The sequence below is a fragment of the Hippocampus zosterae genome, chromosome 10 (genome assembly GCF_025434085.1).
Source record: "Hippocampus zosterae strain Florida chromosome 10, ASM2543408v3, whole genome shotgun sequence".
In the NCBI taxonomy this organism is placed as follows: Eukaryota; Metazoa; Chordata; class Actinopteri; order Syngnathiformes; family Syngnathidae; genus Hippocampus; species Hippocampus zosterae.
The window spans coordinates 14,634,877-14,655,993 of record NC_067460.1 but is presented as its reverse complement, the minus strand read 5'-3'; the positions used below and the strand labels follow the sequence as shown (position 1 = coordinate 14,655,993).

Below are 21,117 nucleotides of genomic sequence, written 5' to 3'. Positions count from 1 at the left end.
TATATTATCTTACATTCTGTTGTGGGTTAAAATAGCTGATCACAGATTTTAAAACTATAATCATTTTATATTATTGTAAAGCGTGGTCCACTGGATGGCGGGTGACATTAGTGCTGCCGACAGGACATAGTTTACCTCATTAATGTACAGGTCTGTGCTAAAAAAATATATATACATATACAGTATGTTTCAAATATCTCCAATGAAAGCCTTTACAGTGGTTATTATCTGGAACAGTGTACGTAATCAGGCAGGTAGAACACTGAGAATATTCTTGCACAGCTAAGCAAAATTGGATCACAACATTAGGACGGACTCGAGATAAAGGACAGGAGTGAGCCAACCACAATGACCAAAGATCTTTCAGCCCATACGCGGCGTGTGATTACTGTAGATTGAGAGAAAAATCAACTTAGTTAACATGGCCGCCCGCAGACCTTCAATCACAGCCGATTCCCACAATTAAAATGACTCTAATTTACATCCATTATTGTCACGATCAGCTCATCCCCCCCCCCCTTTTTTCCCCTCTCCCTCTGTAACACACTGTCTCCTTCTCGCTTTGAAACGTTCCTCCCTTATCACACCTCACCCCCTTCCTCCACCCCCCACACGCCGCCTCCCTCTCTTCCCCTCCCGACTGTCTCTATCTATCATGCCATCCCCCTTGGTGTTTTTCCCCCTCCCTACAATCAATGTGGCTTTTAAGATGCCTATCGATTTGTTCCCCTAGACAGGCCCAGCGTGCCGGGGCGACACTTTGATTGCTGGCCCAGTAATTACTGTTATTATTTATGCATCTGGGCAAAATGGCAGGACTTAACATTCACAGTACAAGAGGCCACAGGCAATCAACAGAGGTGAGCACCTGGAGAGCGAGGGACCTGAAGAGAGAGAGAAAGAGCGGAGATGCTCTGAGAAGAGGGGCATGCGCGAGGGGAGTCGTCAAAGATGCACACGCACACTTGCGCTCACACTCACATGACATATGCTGCACAGTGCTGAAAAAAAGGAATTTGACCAGCACTTAATGAAAGCTCAATTGCTAAAATTGTTCCTTCTAACCAAAATAAGAGTTTTCATGCGAAAAAATATGATGGTTATTTCGATTGCATTATTTTCAAAAGGCAAAAAAAAAAATACGTGAAATGACTTTCTGAGGTCTTCATTAACTCGACGACAGGATGAGTCTAAATTGGACAGCGGAATAATTGAAGCAGTCCTTTATATGTACAACATATCGACTGTTTAAAAACTGTGGTTGTTTGTTCACATCTTGTAGCAAACGTGAGTGAGGCTGTGATCACGAGATTATAATTTCAGCATCCTGGGAAGAGACATGAGCGAGCGCTATGATTTCGGCATCCTCATACCGAAGACTTCAATCTTGCTGCTCTCTCTTGTCTGCGCCTCCTGTATGCTAAATGTCAATGTAACCCTAGTCAGAAAATAAGATTTGATCTGTTTATTATTGTTATTCCTGCGATTGGCTGGCAACCGGGTCAGGGTGTCCCCCCACCTACTGCCCGAAGACGGCTGGCGTACGCTCCAGCACCCCCCGCAACCCTTGTGAGGATAAAAGGAATCAGAAAATGGATTCTTGTTCTTCATCACATTTTAATGATTGCTTTATTGATCAGCACTTTGTTTGGGGTTTTTTGTTTGTTTTTGCTCTAGAAATAATGTTAAATTGGGCTGAGTGCTACTGGTTGAAAGTTATGTTTAATTAATTTCGCAGAAAGGGGGACTTCATTTCAAACTCCCCATTCCTGTTGAAAATGGTAACATGTCAAGAGTTCACTGAAATCAAAAGCATTAAAGCCACTTAACGATGCTGCATATTTGTGTGTGTGTGTGTGTATGTGTGTGTGCAAGTGTGTCCCAAAGTAAAGTTCCAGTACCTCTAATCATGTTTAAACTTGTATGTCAATTAATAATCGCTATTAAGGGTTTATCATGATGACTGTTGCATCCTGTACCTGATTATTTGTATTTCTATGAATTTCTTTGGAAAAGAAAGTAGGTTTCACAAGAATGAAAGATTGATGAAGTTGACTGAATGAATGATAGTGTAGTGTGTGTGTGTGTGTGTGTGTCTGCGTGTGCTGAGTTTGCCTTACCTGCGAGAGTCCCAGGTAGATCGAAACCGTCTCTGAGATGTAAAGAAAACGTCCCTCCTGGCTGACCACGAACACAAAGCCGTCCAAAGACTGTGCACACACAGACACACGCACACGCACACACACACACGACCAAAGGCAATGAGACATCCAAATTAGAGCAATTAGTATGTATCGAACAAATTACAATGGGGGAACAAACAACCCGTCACCCCTCGGCCTTTTCTTAATTCAAAAATACACACACACACACGCACACACACGGTATATAGATATATGCCGTAAATGTGATGGCACAGTCATGCATGTTAACAAGATCTGTATTTGTCGTACTTTCTACAAGGCAAGCTGAAATGACAAAAAGCTCCATGTTCCCAACAAACAACGTGCAGTTACGCACACGCATGCACACACACACACACACACTTACACACACACACATGGAAACACACACATACGCACACGTACGCACACATCGAAAGATAAAAGCAAAGAGTAGACTCAGAGCAGTATAGTACACGGACCAGAGCTGCTTCAATCAGATGTAATGAACTCACAACTAAGGCAGAACACTGCATCTCTTGACACATACACGCGCGCACACAACCACACGCAGGCACATACATATGCAGACAGCAACAGAGACACAGATAAAACCAGAGTCATTACAGTCTGCGGTGAGTCTAATGAGAAGTGAAAGGTATACAACCAGCCCATTAGAGAGGACTGCTTCACAGAAAAATATTAATCGTCACAACAAGCTTATACACACACCCACACACACACACACACGCACGCACACACACACAGAGCAGGGCCAGTCCGCTATAAAGAATGATTGCTATTTTGGCGGGCTCGGTGCTTAAAGTGGCAGCGGTAATTTATGCAAGTGACACATTCAGTATGCAAATGTGTGGCCGTGCGGGGTGTGGGGAGTCGTGTGTCGTGGCCAGGAGAAAAATCAGCCGCCTGAATGTCGGAGAACTAAAGTGCAATTATCAGGCTATTACGGCCGCAGGACGGCTGGGGAGGAAAGAATCATACAGTTTTTTTTTTCTTCTTCCGCAGCATTAATTTGATTCCTATCAACGCCGCTCCCTAAGTCTCCCGCCCCTCCTTAAAATGCCAGAGGACAGCGGACGTGTGCTTCTTTCTTCTTCTTCTTTTTTTTTTCCACAAACTGTCTCACTTGGAAATTCCTAACCTCTCTCCACCTGCTCCCACGCCTCCCTTATTCCATTCCTCCCTTAATCCGTGTAGTTCCCCCTTATCCCTCGCTGCTGCGCTTGCTCTTCCAACTGGCGTCCTTCCCTCAGCCTCTTCCTAATCTGCGGTGTTACCGACACACTGCACCCCCCACCCCCGCACCCCTCTTGCGCCACAGTCCTCCAGCCTACAATTCACCTGTGCAAAATGTACACAGGTCAGCTTCAAGACGCTGTCTGAACAGCTGAAGTTCATGGCTTAGTGATGTGACCATTACTGTCTTGCGAAGATCGTTGGGAAGATGTGTTGCCGGCTACAGCAGGAGCGGGCGAAATATGGCCCCCGAGGGCGAGTGACGCATTGACGCGTTGATGGCACTCCACGCTGATCGTGATAGCTTGAAATCAATCCATCGCCAACCATGTGTTTTGGCTTTCACAATATGGACGGCTAGCTGAAATCAACAGGTGCTGGCTTTGTGCGGCAAACGGTGCCTCGAGCATGTGAAAATATTGGACTAAAAATTAGACGCCGGCGTGGTCAGTGACTAAATCCAGAAGTCAATTTTCAAATATCACAAATGCACGCCTATCGAAACAGGCAGGCTTGATGTTCAAAATTTTAAAAAAATCCAAGTCCCATTTCTTTGAACCCCCCCCACTCCATCATTCCACATCCTCCCATTCCCGTCCCCTCCTTCCACTGACCACAGCCCCCGACTCCCTCATCCAATCAGAAATTACAGACACCCACATGGTCTGACAAACAGTCAGATCTTTCGAAAATCTTGTAACACAAGTGGAGGTTTACTACAATACATAATGCAAAACGCTCGCTCCCCCTGCAGTGAACAGAAAATGATCAGAGTATGGACCTAAACATATATTTGACAAAGTCTTTTTCTTGCATGTCTTTGAGATATTATCAGTTTGGGGTTTTTCAATTTGACCTACAAAAGCTTGTGCAATACAGATCTAACCATGGTTTGTCATTTCCAGCTATGACGTTTCAGGAAAAAAAAAATCGCCCTGTTGCTGAACCTAACCCTTAATTCACAAATATTAATCAATATACTATTGCATATTATATAATTGCTATAAAGTAACTATTATTATTATTATTGAAACCTGATGTGCAGAGAAAGAAACCTAGGGCGGATTCGGAATACGATCCACTATCAAGAAAAAAGTACTTGTAGTAAAAATAAATAAATAAATAAATAAAAGGCGCACATTTGTGCACATTTGACTTTCTGTAACAAATAGCAATCCTACAGTTGTGTTTGGGGATTTGTTGTTCATGTTCAACCATTTCAAAGAGTATCTGAATATGAACGAATGACCAATGCTCTTTAATGTGATTGGATGAACATGTCAGTGGGTGTGGCCTGTGCAACTGAGGACGATGGCGAGACTGAGTGAGCTTGTGTTTGTAGGTGCGACACCGAGTTAGTTGACAATTAAACCAAATATTAATGACATCATCGTTTGATTGTACTCGACACACTACAAAAAATAAAATTAAAATCAATACAATAATTTTACACATTCTGCATACATATTTTGACCTCGTCTACGAATCGAGCTGGCCCTTTTGTCCATTTTGGACATCAAAAGTGGCCCTCGAGCACAAATGTTTGCCCACCTCGAGCTACAGAAAGGAAAACATAATTTATCCGTGCTGAGAAGTGTTGAAAAGGAGGCGGGAAGGGAAGATGTGAGTGTTGCGGCAGTTACCTGCAGGAGATGTGCCCCCAGGTGCTGTTCAAAGATGTCAGTGGCCAGAGAATGTGAGGACCGTCTCACTGAAACAAAGACACGAACACACATCAGGAAGACATGAAGGCAAAAAAAACATCAAATGAATAAAGACATCTAAGCGGAAAAGACTCAAGGATAGCGGTCAGTCATCCCCCAGAGATTTTACCGTATTGTCTCAAAAGACACATTCTTCTCGTAATCAATGATATGAAATGAATAAATGATGCTTCGAGGCCACATTATTTTCATCCGTCCATCCATCCATTCTCAACAACACTTTATCCTGATGAGGGTCAAGGTGGTTGCTGGAGCCTGCACCTGCTGAATTTGGGCAAAAGACACACTCCCCTCTAAACTGGTCGCCAGTAGTCAAAGGGCACATAGAGAGACACAAACGACCATTCACACCCACAATCACACCGTCACTGAGTGGGAAGCGATCCCACACTGCCCACACACAAGTCGGGCGAGTGTACCGCTTTGCCATCAGCGACTGCATTATTTTCATCAAAGTAAAATGAATACTTTTAATTGCAGAGGCTCCAACAATTCATGTGAGAACAAGCTGGGCCAGTATCAGTCATGTGTGGGTGGCATCAAGCATCCCTGAAGACTCAGCACATTTTGTCATAGTTAATTACAGTGTAATATCTAAGGAATAGATAGGATTTTTTAAAAAATGAAATAGCTAAGGAAATTATTCCAATATACTAAATACTATACTAAATTAGAATCCATCCATCCATTTTCTATTGTGAGGTGAACAGAAAGCCAGTCAGCGTCCAATATGATCACCATTTTCCTCATGCAGCGCAACACATCACTAATGTTGTATGTGAATTCTAGCGTCTACAAACTTACATAATTATGCACACGCCTAATTTATTTACTTGATTGAGTGAAGAAGGAGGTGCCTTTTCCACCGGGGTATTTATTTGAATTGTGGATGACGCCCCGCGACGCCTTGATCCATCATTTCAAAGAAACTGTTGCTCTTCACAAAACAAATGGGCTTTTGAAGAATATGCAATTTCTGTCATAGATTTGAAATTGTTGCAGATATGCAAAGCAACCATGGTGATGAACACATACAAAAAATGCAAATGTACGAATAAGTCCATTGAGCCTTTTTCACGACAAATCTTTGAAATGAATTTGATGGAACGCCCGGTCAACATTAGATTACATAAAAACGTCATGCCCATCACACTCATAATCAAGCAGGAACAAGGCGAAGTAAAAAGTGACGTTTTGCTGATCTGAATGTACTGGAGAATGCCATCTTCTTTCCCATTTCTTTGCTTTTGTGGACCTTCTCATAGTGTGCTTGGATCTCATTTTCCCCAGGACATATTCACTTGGAAAAAAAACGGTTGTGCGCGCATTAAAAAGGTGTTTCATTTAGCCGCAAGATCAATGACAAATAATGTGATTCCAAAATATTCGAGCGGTGTCTTGAGAAAGGTGTCTAATCTGTTCTGTGACCACCACGCTTGTACAAAGCCTCTGAAATAAATTTTTGTGTGTGTCTGTACACTACTGTAGCACTCTAAAATATTGTACTTCATAAAAAAACATACAGTAACAGCGACATAAATAAAGTGGAAAAAATTAAACCGTTTTTGCGAAATGGTTTTGCTTCACTTCAATGAACACGGTCCTGCTCCTTCTTGTGTGTATGCCTTGGCCACCTGGGGGCAGTGTAATACAGGCACAGTGACACACGCGGAGAAGAGTTATCACGACTGACTGACTAATAGTCATATTTCCAAAAGATAAAGAATATGTGTCTGCAACTATTGTTATAGTGTCTGATTCTGTGCTGCTCCACCGTTTGTGTTCAAATATGTGCTGCTAAATGGTTATAACACGGTGACACCGGTGCTATTTATTAGTCTGTCTATGGCATTCTCTATTGTTTGTTAGTATTTTTCTAAACTGACAACAAAGACATGTTGTTTTAAATACGCAACGTGTAATCCTTTTTGCTTTATGTTAAGTTCGAATGTCAACTTGAACTAGGGGGTGTCACTAAAGAAGAATTGTTCATTGCCAAACGGCTTGTTGTGAAGTGTGTCAACATACACCCGTATCTCAAATGTTTTTGTCAAAAAGTAAAAAAAATTAAAAAGCAGCTGAATGCCTGCACGTATCTCACAAAGCTCGTCTCTTGTAATAAAAGGCACCAAAAGCCACAGAATGTACAACAAAAGAATAAAAGCATTGTGAAATATATATTTTTTAAATGGAACATTTTGAAGAGCAAACACAACAGGATGCATTCCACTCAATCTTTCAAACACACACACACACACACACACACACACACACACTTGGCTTCGCCACTCTTAATGCATCCCAAACATAAGCTATCAGAGCTGCTCGGTGCCAAAGTGGTGCTGTTTACCGAGGCAATTACAATACAAATAGAGTTGGAGGTGGTTAGGCAGGCGGTTGCGCAGGGAGGGACGCGGGGGGAAGAGGGGGGGGTGTTATACATTGAGGAGGAAGGTAGAGGAGATTGGGGGTTGGTGGGTTGCAGGTTGAAGATAGGTATGAGAGCCGCAGCAAGGCTAAGGCGAGGAAAATGAGAAAACACTAAGCAAGGCGAGAGTGATCACTTGCTTCCAAGCCAACGCGGGGCGCGAGGGGCCCTTGGTGACGTGCAAGATTAATTCACCAATCAGCCGAATTTACTGTTTTATGTTGGGGGTGGGAGGGAATAAGGGGCCGGGTGAAGGTGGGTGGGGGGAGGTAGGGTAGTACACCTGCGAGTGTGTAGAGACCATATGTAGGGGAACTAATCTCACTTCAACAGGGCTGCTTTTGAACAGTCTTCCATATCTGCGTGTGTATTTGTGTGTATATGGGCGTAATGCGTTGGAGCATTTGAGTTTGCGCATGACTTTAGGAATCATAGGACACCTGCATGCGTGTGTGTGTGTGTGTGTGTGTGTGCGTGCGATTGTGTGTGTGTGTGTATGAGATTGTGTGTGTGCGTCTGTGTGTGTGTGTATGTTTATGGTATATGTTTAGTTTAGATATGTGTGTCACTGCAAGGCTGAAGAAAATCAATACACGTTATGACAGGAAAACGAAAGCGCTGCTCTGGGTTACAACTGAACATGGGGGAGTGGAGCACACAAACACACGCACACACACACAAGCACGCACTCACATTCACACAGACATTTATTAATATATTAACCAGCTGCTTGCTTGTGATGTGAGTTCAATGAATAGAAGAGGGAGGCATTCCATTAGAGTTATAGACACACACACACACACACACACACACACTTCAAGAATACACATGGCAATGATTTCTCATGCACAAAACACACGGAAGCCTATCCTGTCTAAAGCACACACACACACACACACACACACACACACAAATACAGAGTTGCCGGACAAAGCCACAGTGGCATTGTGAGATTGGGGTCCCCCTGTGTGACTGTGTGAATATAAATAAGGCAAGTCCATTCAGGACTGTGAAAGAGGGTCTGGTGCTGGGACCCTTCAGCCAGCCAGTCAGTGCCTGGAAGGGACAGAGGGAGGCGGGGGGGTCTCAGTCAGAGTGTGTGTGTGTGGGGGGGGGGCAGCCATGATGGAGAGTGTGAAGGAAGCAGCACCCATCATATCACAGCAATCTAAAAGGTCACACATAGAGGCGCAGCATGTGTGTGTGTCATGCGTCAGGTCCCAGGAGGAGTGAAGGTGATGGCGGGTGATCAGTGGTGCTGACTAGTGTCAACATGGCAGAGGAAACGCTTGATGTGACATGAAGCCGGGGGAGAAGGGGGTGGGGGGGCTTTGGCGGTGAGGTGGACTAGAGCGGAGGTGGTGGGGGTCTGATGGATGAGTTTAAACTCACACTCACAAAATACACAGAGGGCCATTTATTAAAGACTGCCAGGGTACAATAGGGTGGCCAGGAAACCAAAACACTGGACATGCTGTGTGTTTGTGTGTGTGTGTGTGCGTGTGCATTTCCACAATCGTGCGCACATGTGAGGAGAGGGTCCCACAGAAGTGTCGGTATCTCACTCGGAGAACAAAGATCCTTCTGTGGCGCAGTTGTGTGTGAACTTCTACTTCACATGCGGGTGGATGATTCAGTGACTTTGATGATGAGTGGGTGATAAACAAACTGCTCAGTGGGTCAACATTTACAGAATAAAATGTCTTATCTATATATAATTCCCTGAACTAACTGAAATAATTTTCATTAACAACTGAAGCAAACAAAAATGAAATGCTAATCAAAAGTGCAACAACTTAACTTCCAATACATTCACCCTTAAAGCTTTGAGATCCAAATGAACCCAAATTGAGTGTAACAGCTAACCCAGTGCTGGGTCCAAAAAAGCCATTCTGACTTGTTTACACCCATCCCTTTGGGTTGAGAATTTGACCCAGCACATTGGGTCAATATTTTAATTCTACACGGAGTAAACACTATCCACACTGATGAATTAGAGCTACCAAGAAATGTCTTACCAGGTGATCAGTTTTGCTGTGGTTTAGAAAAAAACTCATTTTATTATTCATTCATTCATCTTCCGAGCCGCTTGATCCTCACTAGGGTCGCGGGGGGTGATGGAGCCTATCCCAGCTGTCTTCGGGCAGTAGGCGGGGGACACCCTGAACCGGTTGCCAGCCAATCATAGGGCACACAGAGACGAACAACCACCCACACTCACACTCACACCCAGGGACAATTTAGAGTGTTCAATCAACCTGCCACGCATGTTTTTGGAATGTGGGAGGAAACCGGAGCACCCGGAGAAAACCCACGCAGGCCCGGGGAGAACATGCAAACTCTACACAGGGAGGCCGGAGCTGGAATCGAACCCGGTACCTCTGCACTGTGAAGCCGAAGTGCTAACCACCAGACTACCGGGCCGGCCTCATTTTATTACAGTACCCTAATTTTCCACAAGGGAGAAGCAACTTTTACATGTGAGGAGTCGCCCCAGAAAGTCATTCTCATGATATGTCAAGCACAGTTTTACCACAGAATTTCTTCCTGACACAAAATCGAGTAAGCCATCCGCTCTTCCCAGGATCTCAACCCCAATACTAGTGTCTAAAGTTAGCTGTTACCCGCATTAAGCCACTCAGCCAGACAGGACAATTTAGAGTGCATGTTTTTGGAATGCGGGAGGAAACGGCAGTACCCGGAGAAAACCCACACAGGCGCAGGGAGAACATTCAAACTCCGCACAGGTAAGACAAAGCCTGGAATGGAACTCTGAGCCTCTTTACTTTACTTTGTCACCCAAAATAGATTATATTGAAGGCAAAATAGCTTTTGTGGATTTGAAATGTAGTAGGTACCCGTCCTGAAACATTTCCGCAACATCTCAGATATCGTCCTGCATGAACCAGGACGTACCCTGCTAACTATGGTAATTATTTTTCTGACTATCTGGCTTTTTTCGGTCAACTTAAAAATTGTTCAGTGTGACGCTGACGTCACTATAAAGCAGTCCAGTAAAATGTCTTCACTAGCTAAGACTTCCATCTCGTGCGAGCATCGACGTGTGAGCTCGTGTGATCTTTGCTCATCGCTGTCCGACACACTCGTGTTTGAATGGCCGGCTGGGACTCTGCTGCAAGGCTTAATTTCATTGTGGGAATAAGAAAAAGCGGGACAGGGCGCCATTGCACACGTTAATTATGGTCTGACTCGCAGGTCAATTCTCCGGGTCTCCCCGGCGCTCGGCTGGGAGAAAAGACAGAAATTTCATTTTAATGATTTTCATTATACGTCTGTCTAATACATAATTTAGTCCCAGTTAAGTTCATGACTAATGGCACACGCGCGCGCGCAGACACGCACACACACACACACACACACACACACACACACACACAGGGAGGCACCTCCCCCACAGGGTCAACCTTTTTAACCCGTTTCCATGGGAACCTGATAACAGTCAGTGCAGCTTCCTCCATCCGCTGTCTCCTCATCTGTCATTTTCTCTCAAGTTCAGCGCTCGCACCCTTTTCAAAACACAGAGTCTGATCAACCGCCAAGTTGTTTACTCGCATCCGATTGTGATGTTTCATCAACTTGACACTGGCGCAGATAAAGAAAGGGTGACCCTAATTGCCGCCTCCGGCACAATTATCTTCTCTCTCCATCTCACCGTCTCTGCGCTGTCATTCCCTCACTCTTTTCGTGGTCGAACATAATTTGAGTGCAATTAACTTGCCTTAAAAGCCCCGGCTGCTTTTAACGCCGTGAATTAGAGGTGGTGGCAGATGCGTGTGTGTGTGTGTGGGGGGGGGGCGACAAGGGGCGACGGCAAGCAGGCAAGGAGGGAGGGAGAGGGACTGTGAGCAGTGTGAAAGTCAATGTCAGTGGCGCTCGGCGGGCGAGAGGTGTGTTTGACCTCACTAACAGAGACGGTAAAACACTTGAGGCCGGAGCCCACTTGTCATTGTTCAATACCTTGTAAAAGATGGGAGGGGTGGGGGGGGCGCCAGCTGCCATCTTGCACCTGTCAACTTGCAACACATTTGTAATGAAAGACTTTAATGCGGCAATCATGACTGCTTTATGAGCAGTTGAGACCTTTTGATTTGGGTGCAGTACTTGCGAAGCATCAGGTTACTGAGGACAGATTTGCGCTTATTCTCACAAAGACTGCGCAAAAAGTTGCCCACAAAAGTCCATCTGAAATTGCACAACAACTTCAACTTTTGGTTTTCCGGAGAGATTCCAGGTTACTTTATTTTATTGTGGCATTTCTTGGTCGATCATATGTAGCTTTTAAAACCCTGCCAAGTAGAGGTGCAATAATAGCTCAATCATCCAATAAACAATGGATTATTTTGATAATCGATTAATCGTTTAGATAATTTGTTTCATACAATGACTCCTCCGTGAAATGAAAGCAGACTGATTACCGGTATGTTTGTGTTTTTTCCCCAAAGTAAGATGTTTGCAAACGTCTGATTTTACTGTGGAAAACAATGATCAGCATTATTGTCAATTTTCTGTCATGCTACAGACCAAACCAGAAAATTAATCATAATTAATTATTTTTGGATCTTCTCCGCACTGTCAATTTGAAATCATGTCCTGGTTTCAAACACAGGGATGAAAATGTAATTCATTCATTCATTCATCTTCCTAACCGCTTGATCCTCACTAGGGTCGCGGGGGGTGCTGGAGCCTATCCCAGCCGTCTCTGGGCAGTAGGCGGGGGACACCCTGAATCGGTTGCCAGCCAATCGCAGGGCACACAGAGACGAACAACCATTCGCACTCACACTCACACCTAGGGACAATTTAGAGTGTTCAATCAGCCTGCCATGCATATTTTTGGAATGTGGGAGGAAACCGGAGCACCCGGAGAAAACCCACGCAGGCTCGGGGAGAACATGCAAACTCCACACAGGGAGGCCGGAGCTGGAATCGAACCCGGTACCTCTGCACTGTGAAGCCGACGTGCTAACCACTGGACTACCGGGCCGCCCTGAAAATGTAATGTTTTTAATAAATATGATTAATCAACTAAATAATTGCACAATTGCACTCTGCCAAAAATCTTTCCTTCTGCTAGTCCACTGCCGTGGCTGATTTAGAGTGCTTAGTTGTCAGCAGTAAGTGCACACACATCACACATAGAAAGACGGAAAAGCAAAGAGACGAAAAAAAAAAAAGACAACAGTCAGTGCATTGGCGCTTTAGAGCGCCTTGTTGTCACAGTGTGGAAAAGCCCGGCGATGACCTGGTCGTATGTGTTTCCCCCAACTGGAGTCTTTAAGTGGATATATTTTCACTGCTCAAGCAGTAGTAATGTGTTTGCCTGAGACCGATGCGAGGGGCGTGGTTTTAGCGCATTCAGCGCTGACAAGAACGGGGGCAATAGCCTGTTTTTCAGGATTTAGAAGCCTCGTTTTATAGACTTAATGATTTTTTCGCAATCTGTTTTTTTCTTGACAAGTTTTTGTGATTCAATTAAAAATGATTTACTGTGTGTGGAGCCTCAAAACCCGATAAAGGGTTGCTGTTTTTTCCATTGCAGTGCATCGGTAATGGTACACAATCACATGTGGTGAAAAATCACCAACTCTCATTTTTTTCCACGATGGTTCAATTCAATCACATTAGTCTGTGTCGCTTGGTGTGCGTTGGCCTTGGGTTAACTCAGTGTTTCTCAAATAGTGGGGCCCGCATTGCAAAATGTGCTCATTGTAGCCATTAATCCAGACATCATCTTTGATTTAAAAAAAAAAAAAAAAAAAGAAGCACAAATTCTTTTATATATTTTTGTTTTGCTGGTTAAAGTTTTTTTTTTTAATATTGTGCTCTGAGATGTTGGTGAGTAGTTTGAATGCATTATTAGTTCTTGAGCTTATGTCATTTTATTTTTCTGTATCGTATGGTTTGACATGGTCAGTCAAAAAAATATGGTGAAATTAAGGATTCAATGTTATTTTTGAATTTCAGATGCACTTTAAATCTTTTCTGTTCCAGTTACTAAAGCTATTCTTTGTTGTAAGCTGGTCCATATTTCTTTCTTTTTTATTATCTTATACGTTAATAAGGGTACAGCGTTATGCAAAGGTGTACTTATAAGAATTTTATAGACAAATGATACTATTTATAGCCGTGCGGAGGGAGGTGGGGGGGGCACGAGATGTTTTCCTCTTCCTTGGGGGGGGCATGACAGAAAATAATTGAGAACCACTGGGTTTACTGAAGACTCAAATTTTTCCATGCAGGTTTGATTACCGGTATGTCTGTGAAGGCTTGTTTGACCGGCAATCAGTCCAGCATCTTGCTCAAAGTCAGGTGGGAAAAAGAATTGAGACCCTTTCTCAATTCAGAACAACCTGTCACATTTTCCAGTTGAGTTGTTTTTCAACAACACATAAATCCCTTTCGAAAAGATTGCTAAATGCAAATGAAAATGATAAAACACTAGCACGGGGCTTCAAAGACGTGTGAGACAATATTATGCAGATGAGCTCTCCGTAGACTGACGTTATAAAATAGGCGAATCAATCAATGTCAATGTAGACTAAAGATCAGCGCTACGTTAACAGAACGTTAAAAGAACATTTGCTCACTAAAATAAGCTTCTTATAGTCCAATTCCAGTGACTCGTGGACTAAAACATGTTTTCATTCGTCACAGGCTCCCAAATGAGAGAACCGAATCATAGAACTATCGCTCAGTGTCACAGAGTGCAGTTCCGCTCCAGTACAAAGTGTAAAAGCTACACGACACGTATTGGGGGACTAACCAGAAATAAGAGTTAAAAACTTCAATTTGTGAAGGTAGGCTCTTAATTGTAGTGGATCTCCTTCGATTGAGCGGGTCCGCTTACTGTTTAAGGCAACAGTGGCAAGGGAACAGTTGATCAAAGAGACGCGTCAAGACAAATGCCCAAGAAGGAAGAATAAACACATTCCTTTTCATTTGCTTCCTTCCTAACTTCTTTCCTTCCTTCCTTTTGTCCATCACTTCCTTCCCTCTGTTGCCCCCCCCCCCTTCCCTCATGCACTGCTCTCTCAATCTCACTCCCTCTCTCCCTCTGTGAAGGTCATGCAATTGATTTTGCTCTGTCTATTCATTTTTCAAGACTGGCTTTGAAACGTGGGAAGCAGACAAAAGCCACGGCGGCCCCACCCCTCTCTTCCTCTAGCATCCTTCCTTCCTTCCTTCCCTTTTCTGCATCTCACCCATTCCAAAACCCTTGTGAAGGAATGTGAACTCAACCAAGCCACACACTCTTTCTCTCTCTCTCTTTGCACCTTTCCTTTTTCTTCGTTTGTCCCATGCCCTCATCGTTCTTCTCCACTCACACGCGTTCCGGCCACATTCCGCTTATGGAATTAAAGTCATGCATCACACTTAAAACTCGGCCATTGCATTGTGGGTAGGTATGTTCAAGCTGATGTCCAAATTAGCATGACATTTTCAGCGTGAGTGTGTAGCCTGATGTCTACCGTCAAAAAGAAACAAAAATAAGATTTATTTATTTATTTTTTTCATGTCGGTATACAGTAAGTACCTTGGCATTAGGTGTAATAAGAAAACCACGATATATACATTTCGGCAGACCGAAATTCAAAAGAACGAATCTAATATGACCATGCAAGTCTATTCCCAACGTTGGAAACAGTATACCGGTAATTGATTGTAGTCTGAGTCTAGCCCCTCCTTTATTTTGGGCTGCAATGTTCCCGATGGTAATTTTCAACGGTATAAAGCTTGCAGCTGAAGACAAGATTGCTTCAATATGAAGTAAATGTGTGCACTTTCATCCTGCCGTCTCAGATTAGTGAGTCGTCTTTTATTGGCTAGTGTCCCCGTCCTGCCCCGCCTCCTGATCTGTACACTGACTCAACACAAAAAAAAACTTTACTTGTATTTACCAACATGGCCAGCTGCTACCTCTGAGTCCCAAAGCACAAAAAAAGTAAAATTTGCATGATTCTAACCAGCCTGAACATGGGATTGTCGCGAGAATTTAGCGTATAGGTTCGTTAAACCAAAATTAATATCCATAATTTTGAGGGGGTTTTCTATTACATGCCCCCGCCGAACTTGGACAAATTGGTGACCGAAAGTAGACTTGACCTCATATAAATGCTAAGCAGGTCTAAGTTGTGGCACAACCAGTGTAACGCGATGGTGGATGTTAATCGAAGCGCAGGCCTCCACATTCTGCGCTCAGCTGATATGTGTGATAGATGAAACCGTATCAAACCCTCGGAATCATTGAACAGCTCAATGCATTATGATCATATCACAGATCTTAAATCAACAGAGGAATGATCAGGGGACGGAAGGCAGTCTCCAAGTGCCCACTTTACAGTGGCCAACATGAGAACTTCTTCTGCTTGCATGAAACCCGACCGATTTCTTGCTAGAACACGGACATCGTCGCTGTAGTACAACAAACTCGTAAGTCCACTTTCTGACTTTTTTTTTCCGATCGATGAGCGGTCAAAATAGTACAGCTGAACAACAAATGACAGCATGGTTTAATACGACACTGACGGCAGTTATTTGACTTCAATTCAGAAGAGTTTTCATTTGAGAAATAACAAATTTTGCTTCGACGCGTAAAACACAAAGACATCCAGATGTCAACTTCTGCTACTAAATAATTGATAGTTGTGTTTAAAAAAACAAAAAAAACAGACAAATATGAACTACACTGAACAGCGTCAACACGCATGCTGAAATTGAATCATGTGTGCAATGTGAGTATTATTTATGATCATCACAGTTGCCTAAAGGGAAAGTCTGAAAGTACTTGAGCATATAAAGTCAATACTGTGAATAGTTTGGCTTTTCAACTGTGAAGAAACTGCAAATAAATGCAACGTGGACATGAAGGTAGTCTTGTCTCAAAGTGTCCTTTCCCGGGCCGGCCGATCAATCCTTCGAGCCTCAAGAGCCCCTTTAACACAGCCAGCGTATTGACACAAGCATCCATACCCGACCAAACTTATTACACTGTTCAAGCCATTATGTCTTATCTGGAACACGCGGTGATCTTATTATGGTTTGGGCTTACGCACACACACACACACAAACACACACATATCCACACACGCACAGCCACACGCACACAGTGCAAAAACATGCATGCAATTAGCATCGGGATTTTCGTATTTTTTTTTGCCAACATATTTTATCCCCCAAATTAGACAAGAAAAAGTCACACACACAGAGACACACACGAAAACACGCACCTCTAATTGTATTGTATCTGCACGGTTTCCCCTCAGTAATACTAGCAATTAGACAGGCTGTGTAATTACGCTGTCCTTGTTATACAGTTAATTCCTGTAATTACAAAACGCACCAATAGTCTGCCCTTTCTTTGTGTGCCGTGCCGCACGCAAACAGATAGGAGGACGCCTATGGAAAGTCTTGGTGTGATTAAAATGCATATGCACGTGCGTGTTTTACAGGCTTGTGAATGATCGTGTGTGTGTGTGTGTGTGTGTGTGTGTGCTGAAATGCAAAACAATATTAATGGTGTAGGAAAACAGATGACTGAAAATGATCCCGGTCCAAATCCTTCTGTTGGCGGGGCAGAACAGATGCTTTGTCACACTCGGCAATCATGTGGCTAGCCACGACATGAGGTACGCAGACAAATGAGATCTAATACACAGGTGCGCTTCTCTCTGACGACGCGAAAAACAATCTATTCTAAATGCATTCCATCCGTGTTGCTGTCAATCAACCAAAACGGTGAGCAAGGAGAAGCCACAATTTGAAAACAACGGTTCCCTACCTTTGCTGCAGTTGCTGTCTCCCTCCAGCAGGGGGCTCCAGGGCGGGTCCCCCTGGCTGGCAAAGGCTCGCATGTGTAGGTAACTGATGGTCAGCCGGATGACCGAGGCCTTGTCCAGCTGGCTGGTGATGGCGCCGGGCAGGGGCAGCATCTTTGCCAACTCAAAGAACTCAAAGTTCTCCTTCCCGCGTCTCGACCGGGCTGCATTGCGCGACTTCTCTTTGCGTAGGTTCTGCAGACTACATCGTGGGAGGTAGGAGAATGGAAGAGACGTAAGAGATGAAAACACAGAGTGCAAAAAACCCCCAAAAACATTTGCAGCTCAGTGATACAGAGATAGTCTACTCACCCCTGTAAAAAAAACAACCCTCAAACAAACAAACAAAAGAAACCATTTCAAAACCTCTTCCACCAGAGTGATGACATAACCTGTACATTTTTTAGTAAAGAGAAGTAAAATTAAACAACTGAGAAAATGTGATTGCAAAAGTATACACACCCTCTTATAACTGATGATGGGTTTGTTTAGAATGAACTAATCACATTCAAACTCATCAAGATGAATACTATTCTCAACTTAGCCTATCCTAGCTGTCTTCGGACACGAGGCGGGGGACACCCTGAACCGCAGGGCACACAGAGATGAACAACCATCGGCGCTCACACTCACACCTCAGGAGTGTTCAATCAGCCTGCCATTCATGATTTTGGAATTTGGGAGGAAACTTGAGTACCCAGAGAAAACCCATGCAGAACATGCCAACTCCACACAGGAGTCGACGCGCTAACCACTGGACTACTGGGCCACCCGAATACAAAAGCAAAAAATGAAAAACAGAAGGTACAGCAGTAACTGAGCATTCCTTCTCGTGGAGCGTGACTGCTTAGACTCTCCAAACTATTTAGCCACAGGTACTTGTGAAATTATAAATATAAATGACTATTGCGAGGTGTGTGACAAAAACGGTTCAAATCTAATCACTGGATTTCCAAATGGTTGCATCCTTGAATCGTATTGCAACCCTCGTCTTCAGAAATGTGTCGAATTGTATTTACTGCGCAGTGTACACCAGATAGATATTTGACATTGCTTTCTTTGAATTAAATTAACTTGGATCGTTTGGGCTTTGGAGAGTTTTTACGTGTTGGATATTTATAAACAAGACAAAAGCGACAGTTGAACCACATCAAATCAACTCGTAATCCCGCTGAATTGAACCGAATCGTAATATCTTTGAATCGTACCGTACCACATGTATCGAGAATCTCATCTCACCGTCTTTTGTGAAGAGATGCACATTTCTTTCAAAATGATTTGTCAAAGATGAAGATGTGTATTTGTAGCTTTTGTCATATTCTCTTAAGAACACGTAGAAGCTCTCCAAATCCCAAATTATTCATGTTAATTCAATTACGAGAAACAGCAAATGATCAGCAACATCAGACTGATTTATGCCGATTTGTATCGTAACATTTGGATTGGTTTCTGAGTGGTTAAAGCTGTATTGACACCCATTTACTAGGGCGTGTACTGACGCTGTCACGTCTTTTGGATCAAAACCAATGTTGCGATCTAAATCAGTTTTTAATATCGGTGTACCCCGAATAGAAATATAAACTGGATTCTGAGTCACACCTGTAAACGTATTTTTTGTTGTGAAAGCTCATGCCATACAACATAGCAATTTTGATTGGCCGTTACATCTGCAAAATCGGTGGTTGACACTCGCTCACGTCACTCGGTGTGCGGCAAGCTTTACCCATGAAAACACACAAGGCAACATTTTTTTTTTAAAACACGTGTGCCGAGCACCTGTTGATGGAACCGCACTCAGGATAAACGAGAGACGGGCCTCCGCGTCAATCCGAAAGCTCATCTCGTAAATACGTGGAATGGTAATGGCTATGCTGCAATTCAAGTGAAACAATCTGTATTGTGAGCCATCTCCAGCAGATTGGCTTGGTAATTACAGACAAACTCTTTTCTTCTGTCTACCACAGCACAGTCCTAATAATGCCATTCGCTTCCAAATCCGTACGTGCTCACGCACACACACACACACACCTCACTTTCCCTCCCACTCTGGCTCGCTCTCATCTGGTCCTGGGCTTGTGAGCCGGGGACCTTGATTGAGGGATCAATAGGAGAGGGAGGGGCGCAGTGACTGAAAGGGTGAGGGGAATGTCGGTGGGGCCGGGCTCAGGTAGCCTGTCTCTCTGATTGGATATTGACTCTCCACAATGAGGCCTGAGCGCTGGAATTATGTTGTCACCGCCACTTCACAATTTGTGTCGCCGTTGTGCACGGGTCTAAAGTGTGTGCACGCAAGCGCGTGGTGAGCTCTCGTCCCTCACCGGTGTTGATTCTTATCCCCCCCCCTGCAAGTGCGTGCGTGCTGCACATTGCGTTTGTTTGTACCTCGACAGAGTGACGGCGGTTGCATTTCTCCTTGCTATTGTCTAATAGGTATAAATAGTGTGTTCGTGTATGTCAGCCCCTGTAACATCTCATTATTATACAGCCACGACCCCCAGACACAGAGAACAATCGATACACACACATTGATTCTGCTTAGTTTTTATATCCGCCCGTAACTGACTGCCCATTAATAATTCCTGCCAAATTTATTTAATCTCTTACCAAAGGGGTGGAGATTGGCGGCACGGGCGCGCGATTGGCAGGTGAGCAACACTACATGTTGTCTTCTCTAGATTGTGTTGCATCAATATTGTTTGTTTTACACGTGTCAGTGAGTCCATTTCACCTTGTGCAGATGAATTCATAGACATGCGCCAAAGCTTAAATGGTATCAACCAGTGTGTGTGTGTGTGTGTGTGTGTGTGTGTGTGTGTGTGTGTGTGTGTGTGTGTGTGTGTGTGTGTGTGTGTGTGTGTGTGTGTGTGTGTGTGTGTGTGTGTGTGTGTGTGTGTGTGTGTGTGTGTGTGTGTGTGTGTGTGTGTGTGTGTGTGTGTGTGTTGTCTCACCAGGGCAGTGTAGGAGGCTTGGCCAGAAGTCCTTGCAGGAAATCCCACTCCACGCTAACACACTTCCCCTCACTGACAAACGGCATGGTGGCCATCCTTCCCCCACTCTGGCGCCCACACCGCTCTTAACGAAGGCTCTGATTGGCAGGCGATCTTATAGACTCGGATCTGGATTTCCTGAAAAGGAGATGATGATTTATTGTTCATTTTTGATGAAGAAATTTGGAGATCGCAGGAAGTTTGATGGGGGGAAAAAAATCAAGTAAAAAACAGTCATCCCGATGTTAAGTGAGTGCGCTTTCTTGTGCAGAATGACCACATAGACGCTGTTGGGCAGAAAGCTCGTATACCCAAAGATGGACAATTTCATTCTATCAACAATAACTCATTCATTCATACTCACAAGGGTTGCGGGGGTGCTGGAGCCTACCCCAGCTGTCTCCGGGCAGTAGGCGGGGGACACCCTGAACCGGTCGCCAGCCAATCGCAGGGCACACAGAGACGAACAACCATCCACGCTCACACTCACCCCTAATGACAGTTTGGAGTGTTCAATCAGCCTGCCATGCATGTTTTTGGAATGTGGGAGGACATCGGAGTACCCGGAAAAAACCCAATCAGGCCCGGGGAGAACATGCAAACTCGACACAGGAAGGCCGGAACCAGGATCGAACCCACGACCTCTGCACTGTGAGGTTGACTCGCTAACCACTCGACCACCCAATTCATTATGTGGTCTTTATTTATTTATGTATTTATTCC

At 44.1% G+C, this 21,117-nt stretch overlaps 1 protein-coding gene across 3 annotated transcripts in view; it reads right to left on the bottom strand.

Annotated features, from left to right (window-relative positions):
* The window catches only part of npas1 (neuronal PAS domain protein 1), a 51,251-nt gene that overhangs the window by 17,514 nt on the left and 12,620 nt on the right, over positions 1–21,117 (bottom strand). For all 3 annotated transcript variants that reach the window (XM_052079183.1, XM_052079185.1, XM_052079184.1), the window contains exons 3-6: positions 20,356–20,532; positions 17,371–17,609; positions 5,063–5,130; positions 2,121–2,210 (exon numbers count right to left, since the gene is read on the bottom strand). In XM_052079183.1, coding sequence (XP_051935143.1) covers positions 2,121–2,210; positions 5,063–5,130; positions 17,371–17,609; positions 20,356–20,450 — 492 coding nt within the window. In that variant the 5' untranslated portion in view covers positions 20,451–20,532. The remainder of the gene's footprint in view (positions 1–2,120; positions 2,211–5,062; positions 5,131–17,370; positions 17,610–20,355; positions 20,533–21,117) is intronic.